Below are 16170 nucleotides of genomic sequence, written 5' to 3'. Positions count from 1 at the left end.
TGACATGTCTTTGGGACCTTTTCCTATTCAGGTTCAGCAAAATGTAAATGCCCTTTGCAAATCGGTTTACGAAAAGCTGTTCTTGTGGATGGTAACCCGCATCAACCAGCAACTAGACACCAAACTTGCACGACAGCACTTCATCGGAGTGTTGGACATTGCTGGCTTTGAAATTTTCGAGGTTTGTACCTTTGTTTCAACATTCGCTTGTAGTTATCTCAGGCTGATAAATGAAGAAGCTTACTTTTTTATGTCACAAAATCACCACTCAGCTAAATGGCAACCAAGGTGTTGGAATTCTCTTAATCCACATTAATGTTTGTTGTGAATGTGCAAAAGCAGCATCTTGCTTTGCTAGGATGGAAAGGGTCACGTTTTGAAAATTGACTAGTCCAGAATAACCTGAGTCGGGCACCCTCTTCTGGCCTAACTGGACAACTGCATCATTGTGACCTTTCCAGAAATTAAAGAGCAGTAAGGTTGTGTATTGCTTTTTTTTTTTTAAATAGAGAAATAGATTTATCTTTATTCTTGCCATATAAATGGATCCAGCCAACTCGGCATCATCAGGGATGTCTTTCACACAGGTCTAAATAGGTTTTGCACTGTCATTTGACTGTGAAACAATCAGTTGTTTTGTTTGGATTCGCTTAAATTCTGTGACGTTGTGATTCAGATTGCAAAAAGTCTACTTTTACATTTAGTCATTTTCATTAAAAATATTCAATTCATTTACCTTTATGAAAATCTCGAATCTACTTTTCACAAATCTAATTCTATTGTCCTGTCTTTCTTCTTTATCTTGTTCATCGATATTCCTCGCTTGAGTTCGTTTATGTTCCTCTACAATTGATACAGTAACATTCCACTTCAACAAATCATCTGAGCGATCCCCCTCCCCTGCTCGATTTTCATAGACCTTCATACTTCTCTGTGTAGAACAGCAACAGTACCCACCACCTGATTTTCCTTCCCTTATTACTCATCTCACTCTTTATATTTTACCGCACTAGCTCTCTGGAAGGCTGCTTTCTTTGAGATATAAAGAGACATTTTAAATCTCTCCTTCCATTGATTTTCTTTCGTTGACCTTCTTTCTCAGTACTCTTCTGACCGCTGATCTGTTAAATCACTTTACTTCAGACCTCTCATTTCTTTTCTTTCCTCTTGTTGTCATGTCTGAACCAGCTATTCATCCATTATCTGTCTGAATCCTCTACTTATTCTTGTTTTTCTCTCACAGCCTCTGACAATAACGCCGCAAATACAATCTCTCATCTCTGGCTCCTATCCCTTTTTTCTGCTTCTGCCTCATTGTTCCCAAATGCATCTCTTCTTTTGTTCTTGCTAATCCTTTATCATTAACTCTTGACCATCTTCTAACAATTTGAACTCTGGCTGTCAGTAATACTGTTTTTTATTTCAATGTCTTTGTAAATACGTCTTGGATCTTTCCTCGGTTCTTTAAACATGCATCAAACTTCTTTTCTCAAGAAACCACCTCTTTATGCTCACACTTTGTAGCTAAAGTTGATCGTGTTTCCATTCTTTCTATTTCTTAACTTCTTTTGTGCTTTTACTCATGTCTCGATTTCCAAACTTGCTTTAACATGAGGGATCTACTTTCCACTCTATACATTTCACTGAAACTCCTTTCCTATGTCACTATAAACTCCCTTCCATTGCGATCCACAGTACCCTTTTCTCTTTTTTGATACATTTGATGATCCAAGTTTTTGTTATTTTAGAACTTCAAACTCAGTCCTTCTTGGCAATCCTATTGCTTTTGTTAGCACTCCTTTTGGTGCTATGCTCTAATTGTTCCTCATTTTCAATGCCCTATGAAAAACATTAAGGTTTGGTATATAACCACCTTCAATTGCTGTTTCACTATCTTCACCTCAATTTGATTCTCTTTTGTCTAAAGTTTCCTTCTCTGGATACCTATTTGACTTTATCTATGCACATTTTCTTCCCTGTGCCTCTCCATTTCACTGTTCCCACTCTCTACTTTATCTTCTTCTAATTCCTTTATCCCTCCTTCCTTTTCTTTTCATTATCTTGATGCAACATCCTGCCAGATTTGCTTCTCTAAAGACATAGATTCATCTCCCACCCCCACCAGTTTCAAATCTGATATTCATGGAGTTCACCATTTCATCACTTTCTCTGTGAATGACACCTGAGCAGCTGTCCCACACCTCTAATTTGGCCTACCTCACTATACTTTCCAATATATTCAACCTATTGTTTCTGGTCTTAAAAACTCCCTAAACCATCAAATTCTATTTTGTATGATTCAGCTTCAAATATATTCTTCCTCATGTTTATTCATATCCCTGGTTTCTTGTCTCTATTTTCTCAGTATCAATATCAGCACTCAGCTGACAAAGTTCTCTCAGCCCCTCCTCTTTTTTCTTCACTGTGATTTAATTCTTTCCCTCCCAAAGCTCTTAAACCTTTAAATACACTCCTTTCTCTAACAATATACAGTACAACCACTTCTCTCCACTACACTCTAATATTTTCTTAATCAACACACAACTCACATCTACCCATCAACATAACACCCCTAAACCTCCTACTCCTAATCCAATAAATGAACACACTCTAAACCTACCATCTTCTCATTACATCATGACATGATATACATGACAGGTAATATTCGTCCTGTACCTTCTCTACCTACAGACATACCAATCTCTCTGACAAAACACACCAACGTTCTCCCAGAGCTCCTTCACCAAGCTCACAATGACCTCATCTCACTCTTGGACAATACATCATTTAATCTTTTTAGCTCACCTCTCAGCTACACTTCAGAATTTCAATATTCACTAACCCACTGACTACCTTCATCCCCCTTCAACAGTCAGTCCCACAGACATGGACCTCACCAAACATCTGAGCTGCACAAATCAAGAGGACTGCCTTACTACACAAATTGTGCAGAAAACTTACCAGGGCACATCTACTGTCTACTGCAATCGACAATGCCAAATCATCTTTCAGAACTTCATCTCATCTCCTCAACCAATCCCTCTGAGACTTTCCACCACTGCCTTGCACTAATCCCAAAATGTCTTGATCTTTCTGATCACTTTGATACTGTCACACACTTCTGTCCTCTCTTCACTCTCATTGCATCACCGGTCTAGCGAACACCTAGATTACAAGGGGGTGGGTTCACACTGCTTGCATGCTAATCCTAGTCCTTCGAAGTGCATTATAGTATATACAGTGTTTGTACTCACAGTAGGAGGTATTTACCATCCCATATAGGCGCAGCCAGTGCTAGACATCGCTGGGCATGTGGTTAGGGCTATTTGTCTTTCATCATAGAGAGAAGCATTCCCTGGAATAGTCAGTGGCGTAGCTAGGCCTTTTGCCTCCCACGGTGGCCCCTGTGTTTGCCGCCCGCAACGGCCGCAGGTAAGAGCGGGTGGGGTTGGAGAACGCCCCCCCAAAACTCATGCCACCCAGGGCGGACCGCTCACCACCCCCTTGCTACGCCACTAAGAATACATCGGTTTTCTCCAACCACTCCTTTACAATCACATGGAACTCAAAGAAACCTGTACCCACTCCTCTTCCAGGGGGTGTCGCACAAGGGACATCCTTTGAGCCTCTTCTTTTCTCTCTATAACCACCTCCGTTGGAGATATCTTTCCCTCCTCGATTTCTCATTATCATCTTAATTCTTATCATAACCAGATTTTCTTCTCCTTTCCAAATTTCACATTTGACCTTCAAGCATACATCACCGATTTTCTCACAGCTATCTGTCACTGGATGTTCACTACAATTGTTGATCCTATATTCTGCCAAAACTGGAGCAGTAGTCATCCCCTCTTCCTATTCACCTTTCTCTCTGAACGACTCCATCTTATTTCCCCCTGATTCACTGAAATTAACCTTATCAACTAGGACTTTCGTGTCTTTTTAACACATCGATGAAGGCCATCATTACCAATATAGCTACAGCAGCACGATTCCAACTATATACAACATGTAGAACCACCTCCGTCAAGAATAATAGACGTATGCTTATATAATGTGATCATGACTTGCAAAGATAAAAATCTTCCCTTAGGTCCCTTAACCTAAAAAATATGTTTACAAAAATTTAATTTACATTCAGTACAGAAAGTGCACATTTGAAAAAAAAGAATAAATCAGTATATTTTGGCTCTGACATTACTTTGCAATTTCTTTATCCTAATTATGCAGCTCTGTATCAGTTAAGCTATAGTAACCTAATTCTACATTGAGTTAACTAATGTTTATTCTGCATTTGGTGGTAGCTGAACAGTTTGGAACAGCTGTGCATCAACTTTACCAATGAAAAACTGCAACAGTTTTTTAACCACCACATGTTTGTCCTGGAACAAGAGGAGTACAAGAAGGAAGGGATCGAGTGGGAGTTCATTGACTTTGGGATGGACCTGGCTGCTTGTATTGAGCTCATCGAGAAGGTAGATGTTATCTAGTAATGCTAATATGGAAATATATTTTCCATTTCTAACCAACCATACCTTTTGACTAATTCATCCTTTTTTTGTTCAAGCCAATGGGTATCTTCTCAATCTTGGAGGAGGAGTGCATGTTCCCCAAGGCCTCAGATGTTTCCTTCAAAAACAAGCTCTATGATCAGCACCTGGGCAAGTCCAACAATTTCCAGAAGCCCAAGGTGGTCAAAGGAAAGCCTGAAGCTCATTTTTCTTTGATCCATTATGCCGGCACAGTAGATTACAATGTCAAGGGATGGCTGGAGAAGAACAAGGATCCACTGAACGAAACAGTTGTTGGATTATATCAAAAGTCATCCATGAAGATTTTGGCCAATCTTTATGCAACGTTTGCTGGAACAGAAAATGGTATAAAATCATTTTTTTTAACGAAAATTTGTGGAGATTCTGAATTTATATTTTGGTTTTCCTTTTCAGTTTTGATATTAATCTTTGGTATCATAACTTCAGGCTGTTAACAATTGGGTTTCCTCTTACAATTGCACAGCTATAAATTTAAATTATAATTTTTGCAAAAGTATCACTTACATACCAATAATGCATGTTGTTTTTCACTTCTGACCTATAATATGCACATTTCGCGACAGAAGGTACCAAAAAAGGAGCTAAAAAGAAGGGGTCTTCCTTTCAAACCGTCTCTGCACTCTTCAGGGTATGTCTATTTTATTGAATATATGTGTTTCACTTTGAATGCGTCTTACCTCTATTCTGTCTGTGACTTAAACATAAATTCTCACGAATAAGCCATACTAACTCACACTGTATGCAAAATGGATTTGTTAACCATTCCTGGAAATTTTCTCCAGTTTATGAGCAATGCAACCCGAAGCACTGAGAGACTTAAAGACACACTAAAAGTTAGGGAATAGAAAACATTGATCCACAATTGATATGGAGCGGGGAGGGAAGTGGCATTATTTCTGCACTATACAAATTCTATCCACTATAACATTGTGTCCGAAGCAAGAAGATGTAAGCTGTTTGCGAAGTGCCATGTCATAATTTAATGAGAAACATGAAAATATGTAAAACATGTATTTTTCAGAATATTTTCGAGATTTGAACTTTGCAGAATAGAAGTTAGTGAAGAATTTGTGTCAGGAACATAGAACAGAAAGTAATAAGGGGTAATGCAACATGATTCTATATGGGAGCATGATGGGATATGGGACTTTCAAAAAAGAACATCAAATAATTAAATTAAAAAATACCAAACCTCTCCAAAAACAATTCCCAAAGTACAATAGATGCTACTATATTAATTAATTTATTTACAATTTTATCACATTTTACAACATACCAGGAAATAATGAGATGAACACATTAGGAGGTGTGCAGTGTTTACTATCAATAACCTGTGCGCTGATACAAAATGTAATCTAGGGCTGCCATTTTCATAACTGAAGGGCCAGAGGAGAGAGACATCATTGTACATTTAGAGTGTGTAACGTCTCATTCATCCAGAGGCCAGTTGGCATCACTTGTTGCTGCGGGAAGAGTACTCTCTGAAGATAAAATGCTCTTAAGAAAAACAAAAGCTGACCAGACTATACAGTCGTGACATTTATAAGAAATGTAAAGTAAAAAAATAGGCAATCAGATTAGCCATTAATACAGTTTAGATGGAAAATCTCGTTACTGAAGTAGTTTGGAAATGCAGTTCATGCCAACTAACCTTGACATGAAGCTAGAATTCTGAATCCTTCACTAACTGCACATGATATTTTGACAATTTAATATTTATTAGGATGGAATTAATTAATCAGCTAAGTTTTGTGACTCGAAAGTTTGTTGTTCCCACCCACTTCATGCTGCAAACAGTCTAACCAAAACACAGATCTAGACTTATGAAGATCAGTGCGAATGGCATTAAAATGCATTAAAATTTAAGGGCTGATTTTTATGTCAGTGGGACCGCCACTGACAAGTTGTCGGTGGCGGTCCTACCGACAGACAGCCTTTCGGTCCGACCAACACATTATGATGCAGGTAGTAAGACTGAAAACATCGGGGATAAGACCGCTTCCTCCAACAGGATCTACGATGTCATCGGGCAGTGGTCGGAATAATATCTGTTGAATGGTGGCGGTGCTGAGGTAGGCACTGCCGTTGGGATTACACTATCCCTTACCGACAGCCTCTTCATGGCAGTCTGACTGCCATGAAAAGGCTTTTGGAAAGGGACTTTGGGGGGTCCCAAACAGGGACCCCGTCCCTCGTGGGCTACTGTAAAGTGGTCCTCGGGGCACATGTAGTGCACCAAGTATATCACGCATGATGTGCCATGTACCACATGGTGCACCCCACACCATGCATTGATGTGCAAAAAGTGCTCGTTCACACTGCGGCTTGTGCTGTGGCCGTTTTCCTGGGCCGCATCACAAGCCGCTGTGTTAAAGAGCACTAATCCAACCACCAGCATGGCGATCACATCCTTATTCAGAGGTCAGACTGCTTGTCGGGCAGTCTCTGTCCACCCGCTATCATAATTCAGCCCTAAGTTACTGTAACATGCTTTATCATTGTGCATGACACACGTTTTCAAACATATCTTAATTAGTACTTTTATTATAATTGATCATTATTATGCATGCCATTTCTTGTACAAATTAATACATGTCAACAAAGAGATAGAATTCATAGAATGGCCCTCATTGCTAAATTCAAAATATTGTGCGCAAATTCCAGGAAAACCTGAACAAGCTGATGTCAAATCTCAGAAGCACCCATCCACATTTTGTCCGTTGCATCATCCCCAATGAAACTAAAACCCCAGGTAACTTATAACATTTGAAAACAGATACGACTTAAAAACAATGAATGTGCATTACCACATATACTTATGACCTTTATTGTATCAAGGTGCCATGGACCACCATCTGGTTTTACATCAGTTGCGCTGCAATGGTGTACTGGAAGGTATTAGAATTTGCAGAAAGGGCTTTCCAAACAGGATCGCGTATGGGGATTTCAAGCAACGGTAGGTGACATAATCAAAATTGTTTATCTTTAAAAGTTTTGTGGTTTGCCTAACTTCAATAGCAAACAGAACCATATGCAGGTAATATTATGAATATGTTTTCTAAAGCGATAGACTGACATAAGTTTCATTTCCTTTTAACAAGTTATTTGTCTGAGCATGTAAAGTTGTTCCCTTCATTCATACTATTCTGATCTCATAATTACGACATAATTATCTGTGCAAATTAAATTGCCTAGAGGTATATTTGAGCAGAACATAACGAGCAGAGGAGGTACAAACAGAGGTTAGCAGGTAGACAGGCAGCAGAGGATAGTGGACTGCGGGCAAACTGGACAGGAAAACTGTAGCAGGGGCACTGGCACGAGAACATACTCAATGAGGTCAGGATGCAGCCTCCGTTAATTAGGTCCTGGGGGAGGGCAGGGTGCTAGGTGGCAGGAAGAGGGAATTGGTGGGAAGAGGGAAGAATCAAGCAGAAAAAGGCAAAACAGATGGCAGAAAACAAACAGAAAAGCAAAAGGCAAAAAAACGAACAGAAAAGGCAAAGCAGAGGGCAGAAAACTAGCATAAAAGACAAAACAGTGCAAGAAATGAGCAGAAAAGGTAACAACAGAGCAAGAAACGAGCACAGGAGGCACAGACATAGGGCAGAAAAAGACATAACAGAGGGAACAAAAACAAGCAGAAAAGGCAAAACAGAAGGCAGAAAAATAAGCAGAAAAGGCAAAACAGAGGACAGAAAAATGAGCAGGAAAACAGAGCAGAAGAAGGCAAAACAGAGGGTAGAAAAATGATCAGAAAAGGGCAAACAGAGAACAGAAAAGGCAAAACAGAGGGCAGAAAAACCAGCAGAAAATGCAAGAGGCACAACAGGAGCAGAAAAGCGAGCAGAAAAAGCAAAACAGTGCAAGAAACGAGCAGAAAAGGTAACAACAGAGCAAGAAATGCGCAAAGGAGGCACACACATAGGGTAGAAAAATTAGCAGAAAAGGTATAGCAGAGGGCAAAAAAACAAAATGGAAGGCAGAAAACTTTGCAGAAAAGGCAAAACAGGGGGCAGAAAAATGAGCGGGTAAACTGGACAGAAGAGGGCAAAAGAGAGGGCAGAAAAATTAGCAGAAAGCCAAAAACAGAGCAAGAAACTAGAAGAGTAGGTACAAACAGAGGTCAGCAGGAAGACATGCAGCAGAGGGCAGTGGACTGCGGACGAGCTGGACGGGAGAACTGTAGCAGGGGGTATGGCAAGAGAACCTGCTCAATGGGATCAGGATGCGGCCTCCATTAAGTAGGTCCTGGGGGAGTCAGGGTGCTGGGTGGTGGGTGGAGGGAAACAGCGGGAAGAGGGAAATGAAGGAAAAAGAGGGACAAAACTAGCAGAAAAAGGCAAAACAGACGGCAGAAAAACAATTAGAAAAGATAAAACATAGGGCAGATAGACGAGCAGAAAAGGTAAAACAGAGAGCAGAAAATGAACAGAAAAGGCAGAAGAGGGCAAAACAAAGGTCAGAAAAACAAGCAGAAAAAGGCAAAACGGAAGTCAGAAAAATGAGCAGAAAAGGCAAAAAAGGGCCAAAAATGAACAGGAAGGGAAAAAAAGAAGGCAGAAAAAAGAGCAGAAGAAGCCAAAACAGAGCAGAAGAGGGTAAAACAGAGGGCGGAAAAACAAGCAGAAAAGGCAAAACAGAGCAGGAAATGAGCAGAACAAGCCAGAACAGAGGGCAGAAAGACATGCAGAGAAGGCCATAAAGGGCAGGAAATTAGCACAAAAAAAGCAAAACAAAGGGCAGAAAAATAATCAGAAAAGGTAAAACAGATAAAGAAATGAGCTGAGGAGGCACAAATAGAGGGTAGCTGGCATTGGTGGCTTCTCCGATATGGCGGAGGAGCGTTGCCCCACTACTTTGAGCAGTGCAAAGTAAAGGACATAAAAAACGATAACTTTGAATTATTATCATTTTATGTTTCCTTTGCGGGCGGGTGGGCGGTGCTGCTCTGCTCTCGGAGCAGGGCAGGGGTGGAGTGGTTTGCCCACTCCTAATTGAGCAATGACTGTTTGGTCAGCCCTCTCAGGCTGCCCAAACCAGTCATGTTGCACTTCCCTGTTCTCCATACAGGCTGCATTACAGCCTGCATGGAGAACATGCCCAGGCCCACATTCCCTGGTTGAGCGTCCAACCAGGATGCTCAAAACCAATCACAACGTTTCAATGCAGCGTTGTGATTGATAAGGGGAGCTTGGGTGTTCTTCTTGGCTTTCTGTCCCATGAGGAGAGCAGGAGCAGAGGTGCAGGACCGGTGGCAAGGTAAGTGAATAAATATTATTTCTTTCTCCATTGCGCGCTCCTGCGCTCCACTCCCGCGAGTCATGCCAGCCGCCACTGGCAGCAGGTAGACAGGCAGCAGAGGCTAGCGAACTACTTGCAGGCTGGACTGGAGAACTGCCACGAGGACCTGGTCCCTTTACTGTTTGCTCAGTAGAAGGTTAGTGACTGTCAACAATTATTTTGAGAAACAGAAATGGTCCATATCTAACAGTGCTGTAAGCGAGTTCAAGAGAGCTGTTTGTTATTCAGCTAGCCAATGCTTCTTTCTAGGTATTTAATGAAAGGTGTGGTAATGATCAATATCACAGATCTATAGACTATGGATTGGTAGACTGTTTAACATACAATTGAAGTGACTACGATTATTAGATGTCAAGTGAATTAAAGGTATATGTATATAGTTATGATATATTAATTGTCAAACATAATGAATATGGTAACCCTACACATTGATCCAGACCCACTTATGCATTGGACCGGAGTACACTTAAAAAGCATATTATGGCATGTGGTAATCACATGAGGTTCCACATCCAAATTAATGACATACAATTGAACGAAATGGAGTTTTAGGATTTTAGTGTGGGTGGTATTAAGGGGAAGTAAAAATCCAGTTGGTCATATCACCATTCAGGTTGGTCTTATCATATACAGTTAGTATGCTTAGTCACTTCCTCGCTTACTCACTTCATTCACTGATCATTTTATTAACTGTCATCCCTTGTTTGCTTGCCTTATTGTAAATCCTCACTACTATCATCTACTACAATTCCTGAATATTTTGCTCCAAGCACCTTCTATTCTCCTTTACTGGTGAAGAAGATATCTGCTTAAGAACTCTGCAAGTTCTTCATTTCACTCCACATTAATTCTGTTATTCAACACTGCCACTTCCTTCCTACATTATCTTGATATATACATTGCTGTTTCATTTTAGATTCCCATTTTCACCTCTACAGTCTCACAAGCATTCACATTATGCAGGCTACGGCTGCTTCTGTGGTAGGCTAATGCTGGTTGTCTCCTATGTCCTGGTACCCTCTCTAGATTTGAGTCTTTCACAATGCCTAACTCACTAATCAAGGAACCACATTTATGTTATTCCCTGAATTTTAGGCTTTCAATGAAACAATGAATCATTTCTTTTAAAGGAATCCCCTTGATCAGCCATTTTTCCAGTCATGCATTCTATCAATCATTTACTTTTTTCATATAGATAATGATTTCTCTATTTTCTTTTCTAAATTTTATTTTATTAACTATTTTGTGTTTTAGACATTATGAACTAGACTGTTTTGAGGTACACTATTTTTTGTGTTAACTACTTAATACATCCACAATAAATGACATATTTTCATGTTTTGAATGCCCTTTCTCACCCCTGCTGCAACCTATTTGTACACACATATTCTTCCTTTTCCAAACAACTCTCTTGACTTATTTCTCAATACTCATGTTCACCTACTAGTACTCGATCTCTGCTTCCACAGTAACATTTCTTCTATAAAGGCATTAGCTTTATTCTTTCAATCTTTTTTACATAGAGGAATCCCTAAAATAGTTTCATAGTCCCAGGAACCCTTATTTCTGAACATATTTACAGGCCAGAAAAAGTTGACAGCAGGAAGCACAATAATTGCAAAGATTTTTGACAAGAAGATATATTTGTAAGAGACTTCTATAATCTATATTAGTCAACTTATGCATAAGAAAACAAATTAAAGCATATTCCAGTGTTTTTGTACTTCCTGATTAGTTTTCAAATATCAAATTATCAAATCAAAATAAAATGTGGTTAAACATCAACATAAAGTTCTCATCCAAATCCAGTGTCAACTCTAATTTCATTGACAGAGATCTTTTTGATAGCTTTCACTGTCCTCTCCCTTTCTAGTGCACCTTCTTTACATATATTTTAACATCTTTCAATCTTCAATAGCCTATACAAATAGTGATAAATGGGTTAGATATTAGAAACACAAAAATATACATGATGTCAGTATAATACTAAATAGAAAAACATAGAAATCCTATAAATCTACAAAATAGTGAACAAAGCGACACATACTAAACAGCAATAATTCCCCAAATTATCATTCTCTGATAAATATGTTTAAATAAAGAAAAAACACATTTTGAAACAATCTGGAAACTGAGAGATCAAAAAACAACTAGAAATCCAGAAAAGTCTGGGAGGCATTCAGCAAGCAAAAGGGATAGTCCGAACCTGACCTGCAGATGTGGACAATGCTTCATGTCTGTACAGGGCTTGCCTTTCAGTTGTCAATGGTGAGACAGCTCCATAAAATAAACACTGACACATTACAGCTAATTACAAACTAAAATATAAACTGTAAAAACCAAAGAGGCATTTGGTAATGCATGGAGATTCCTCTAATATTGCAATTACCAGATTTTTTTTCTCTCATATTTTGATAGTTTAGAATTCCTTGCGATATTCCACAAAATTCTTTCAGTTTATTTTGTTAGCACTTATTTAATATTTCACAGTTTATCATTCAACAAATGTGCTGTGAAAGCTGCATCACCATAAAGTGCAAAAAATGCATTTTCACCTAATGACCTGCACCAAAATGCAATTTTGTCCATCCCTGGTGATGCTGAAATTAGTTTCTTAGCTTTGTTCATTAATCATCACAGCCTTACTTGCCAGCTGCTTTCTTCTGATAATTCATATAAATGATAGAATCTTCTTTTGCATTCCTGTACTTTAGTCTCTATGTTTTCATCCATTAATGTTTATAATAACTTCTATGTGTTATTTTAAGTATGTGTGTTTTGTAGTTAGAATTTAACTGAAATAGATGTTTGAATAACCATTGTGTTTTTAACCTTTCAGATATCGTATTTTGAATCCCAGCGCCATTCCAGAAGGACATTTTATAGATAGCAAGAAAGGATGCGAAAAGTTACTGGGGACCATAGAAATTGATCCTACACAATACAAATTTGGACACACAAAGGTAGTTATTCCTTGTCTTTAATGTCTGATCAGGGATGAGCCACGATTAGATGGTGTGACAATTTTATAAGGGGATTTATGAATCGTAACATTGCTGTGTTATCACTGCGTAGGGTAGAAAGCATAATAGAGTTGTTTCCTCTTACACAATATGCCACGTTGGCAGAAACAAGGAGTACAAATACCTCATGTGTTTAAAACACAATTAAACATGTGCATTAATAAAGCATAATAACAAAATGTATGTAAAATACTTTTAGAGCATGAATGTATTAGAAATAATTTAGGTACAATAGTGATTATTGTTGTTGTCTCAGATTTATCATCTGTTAATTTTGCAAAGCATGTTAAACATAAAATAGGTGTAATTGAGAGGCAACAAAAAACAGTCACCAGCAAGCAAACTGACATTTGTTTTAAAAAGAAAATAGGCAGTTAGTCTGTTCTAACACAAAGGTAGAGGCCGATAACGTGACTTCGTTAACCGCCAAAGCCTGGCTTTTGGTGAGATTGTGTTTTACCTATAGGGACCCTAGGAAGATTTGCATTAGTTTATCTCTGTCAGGAAAGGCAGACAAAGTCACGGTTGTGCCATATGCACCACAAATAAATATTGATACCTGCAAATAAGACATAATGACCCACTAGCCCGTTGGGGGTAGCTGTGCGCTTAACAAAATTCCTTTATTATTATTATTACTAGTCTCTTCCAACTATTCGATATCTACAGTTATGTATGTATTCTATTAGTGGAAAGATATGAGAAGTGGTTTTGCCGATGTTCGCCAGCTTCAATGGTTCATTGAAATGCATTTTATTACTATCAACATTTTTTTAAACAAATCAATGTGTCCTAGTGTAGTCTGTCTTTATGGGTTTGCCTCTTTCTATGTTTGAGATGTACTTGCAAATGTTGTTTTTTATTTTCTCATTCAGGTGTTCTTCAAAGCTGGTTTGCTCGGTACACTGGAAGAAATGCGAGATGAACGCTTAGCGCTCTTAATTAGACGCACTCAGGCTCTTTGCAGAGGCTATTTAATGAGAGTTGAATTCAGAAAGATGATGGAAAGAAGGTACCATACATATTCTTTGTTCTGAAACAGCATTCAATTATGTGAAAGTATTCCTCACAAATAAAGGACATTCCTTTCTTTCCTTTACCATTCATATTAAGGACTTAGGCCATACAGACATTTATGAAACCCTTTCTGCCTCAAGGAGTGATAACTCTTTCTGCATGATCCTTCTAATAATTTTCAAAATGGGTACTGCTGGAGACCCCTTGAGTTCTGGACATACCCCTACATATGGCTGTTGAGTAGTGCTTGTGAGTTTCATGTGTGTGGTACACTAATAGCCACAACACTTTGTCATTGATTCTGCAATATGGAGAAGGTTCTCCTACTTTGCAGAAGCATAGGGGTAAGTAAGGAGTGTAGTTAGTATGCACTCCCACACACAAGCTTCTGTGCTGGGTAGCAGTGTAACTAGTGGTACACTAGTGCTATACTGTTGGTGGTTCCTTACAATCATTTTTGTGATGGGGTCCAATATAAGTTGCCACTGTATTCACATACAATCTCACCCAGGCGGTTGCTATGAGAGATTCAGATGCTAGGATCATTGATAGATTTTTACTTGGCTCTTTAACTCTCATCACTGCAAATCTTATAAGTTCATGAATATTTCTTAAGCTTACTCACATTCTATAGATTAGCAATATCACTGGGGTTACATTCTCATTTTTCTGATGCATGGAACATACACCATGTTGTATGTTAGAACAATGTCTTTCATGCTAACATTGAATCTAGATAAGTATATAATCTTACTATTTTACATTAAGCAATCTCCTAGCACTTCCTTACATATAGTTAATTATACACTGAAAATATTTTATTTATTTATTTTATTTAAGAGTCATATAGTGCTGGCCAGACCCGAAGGTATCAGAGCGCCTTACAACATTTATCATGTTGCTAACGGACACACATTGTTACAGTAAACAGCATTGTCTGGTGTTGAATCTGGTTACAGCCTGGAGGGGATCATAGAAGCGGATCAAAAGACAGGAGATGTAGATGCCCCCTTGTTAAGATGGCTGGTTTATCCTCTGGACAAGATTCCTGTAGCAGAGGTACTCTGTCTCGCTGGATGGTTGCTATCCAGTTGGTTGAGTTTGGTCGAGGAAGAGGTCTTTGAGCTGTCTTTTGAATTTATAAAGGAAGGGTTTGTCCTGATATGGTTTGGGATGGATTTCCACATTTTAGGAGCATTTCCAGAGAAGGAGCATGATGAGGTTTTTTGTTTGTGAGTTTTGGGAGGAATGAGAAGTAGTGTGTTTGTCCTCCTGAGATTTCTTGTTGGCCTGCCTTTTTGAGTTGGGATGCCAGGTAGGCAGGTTTGCCGGTGTGAAGAGCTTTGTGAGTGAGACATGCAGTTCTGAAGTTGGAACGCGCTTCAATTGGGAGCCATTTTAGTTCTCTTAGAGAGGGAGAGATGTGGTCGTATTTCTTTATTCTGGGGACCATCCTAGCAGCTGCATTTAGTGTTGTTCGGAGCGGGGCTAAGTGAGATTTTGCTGTGCCTGTGAGGGTTGCATTTCCGTAGTCCAATCTGGACAGAACCAAAGATTGTGTGGGCTGTTTAAGATCATTGGGAAGGGTAAAGGGTTTGATTTTGTTGAGTAGCTTTAAGTTACAGAATGTGCTCTTTGCAGTGCTCTTTATTTGTTTGCTCATGTTCAAACGTGGGTCCAGACTGATTCCCAGGGATTGTAACGAGTCAGCCAGGGTAAGATTGCAGTTAAGAGCATCAATGAATTTTAGCCATTCTGTGACTTGGGGGGTCGGCTTATTATTGGATATGAGAAGCATTTCTGTCTTATCTTGGTTGAGTTTTAGGTGGTTGTGTGATAGTCAGTGCTTGACTTCTCTTAGAGTGTCATTTAGTCTCTGTATGTCTCCAATTGAGGATGTTTCTAGGTAGATCTGGGTATCATCCGCATAGTGGTGGAAGGGGATGTTGGCTTTCTTGAGTATGGTGGTGAGGGGCTCCATGTAGATGTTTAACAGTGAAGGGGAGAGAACTGACCCTTGTGGGACACCCAGGGTTAGTGGGAGTATGTCAGAAGTGGAATTGTTAATTTTTATTTGTAGAGAGCGGTTTTGTAGGAAGGAGGTGAACCATTGTAGGACCACCTTGTCCACTCTTATTCTTTCTCGGAGGGCTTTTATGAGAAGTTTGTTGTCAACCGTATCAAAGGCTGCTGATAGGTCAAGGAGTATGCGTAGGCAGCATCGGTCGACATCGATTGATTTGTATACATCATCTATAACATTCAGGATCGCT

At 39.3% G+C, this 16170-nt stretch overlaps 1 protein-coding gene across 3 annotated transcripts in view; it reads left to right on the top strand.

Annotated features, from left to right (window-relative positions):
• LOC146809885 (myosin-3) overlaps nt 1–16170 on the top strand; it is an 85240-nt gene that overhangs the window by 31119 nt on the left and 37951 nt on the right. For 2 of the 3 annotated variants that reach the window (XR_014966502.1, XM_085616732.1), the window contains exons 14-21: nt 32–181; nt 4305–4475; nt 4568–4877; nt 5117–5181; nt 7218–7305; nt 7392–7509; nt 12697–12820; nt 13756–13892. Coding sequence is in view for 1 of the 3 variants with exons in the window: in XM_085616732.1 (XP_085472858.1) it covers nt 32–181; nt 4305–4475; nt 4568–4877; nt 5117–5181; nt 7218–7305; nt 7392–7509; nt 12697–12820; nt 13756–13892 (1163 nt within the window). In the remaining 2 variants the exon portion in view is untranslated. The remainder of the gene's footprint in view (nt 1–31; nt 182–4304; nt 4476–4567; nt 4878–5116; nt 5182–7217; nt 7306–7391; nt 7510–12696; nt 12821–13755; nt 13893–16170) is intronic. The other variant, XR_014966503.1, reaches the window with a different exon arrangement.

Source organism: Triturus cristatus, chromosome 7 (genome assembly GCF_964204655.1).
Source record: "Triturus cristatus chromosome 7, aTriCri1.1, whole genome shotgun sequence".
Classification (NCBI taxonomy): Eukaryota; Metazoa; Chordata; class Amphibia; order Caudata; family Salamandridae; genus Triturus; species Triturus cristatus.
This window is presented reverse-complemented; position numbering and strand designations above follow the sequence as displayed.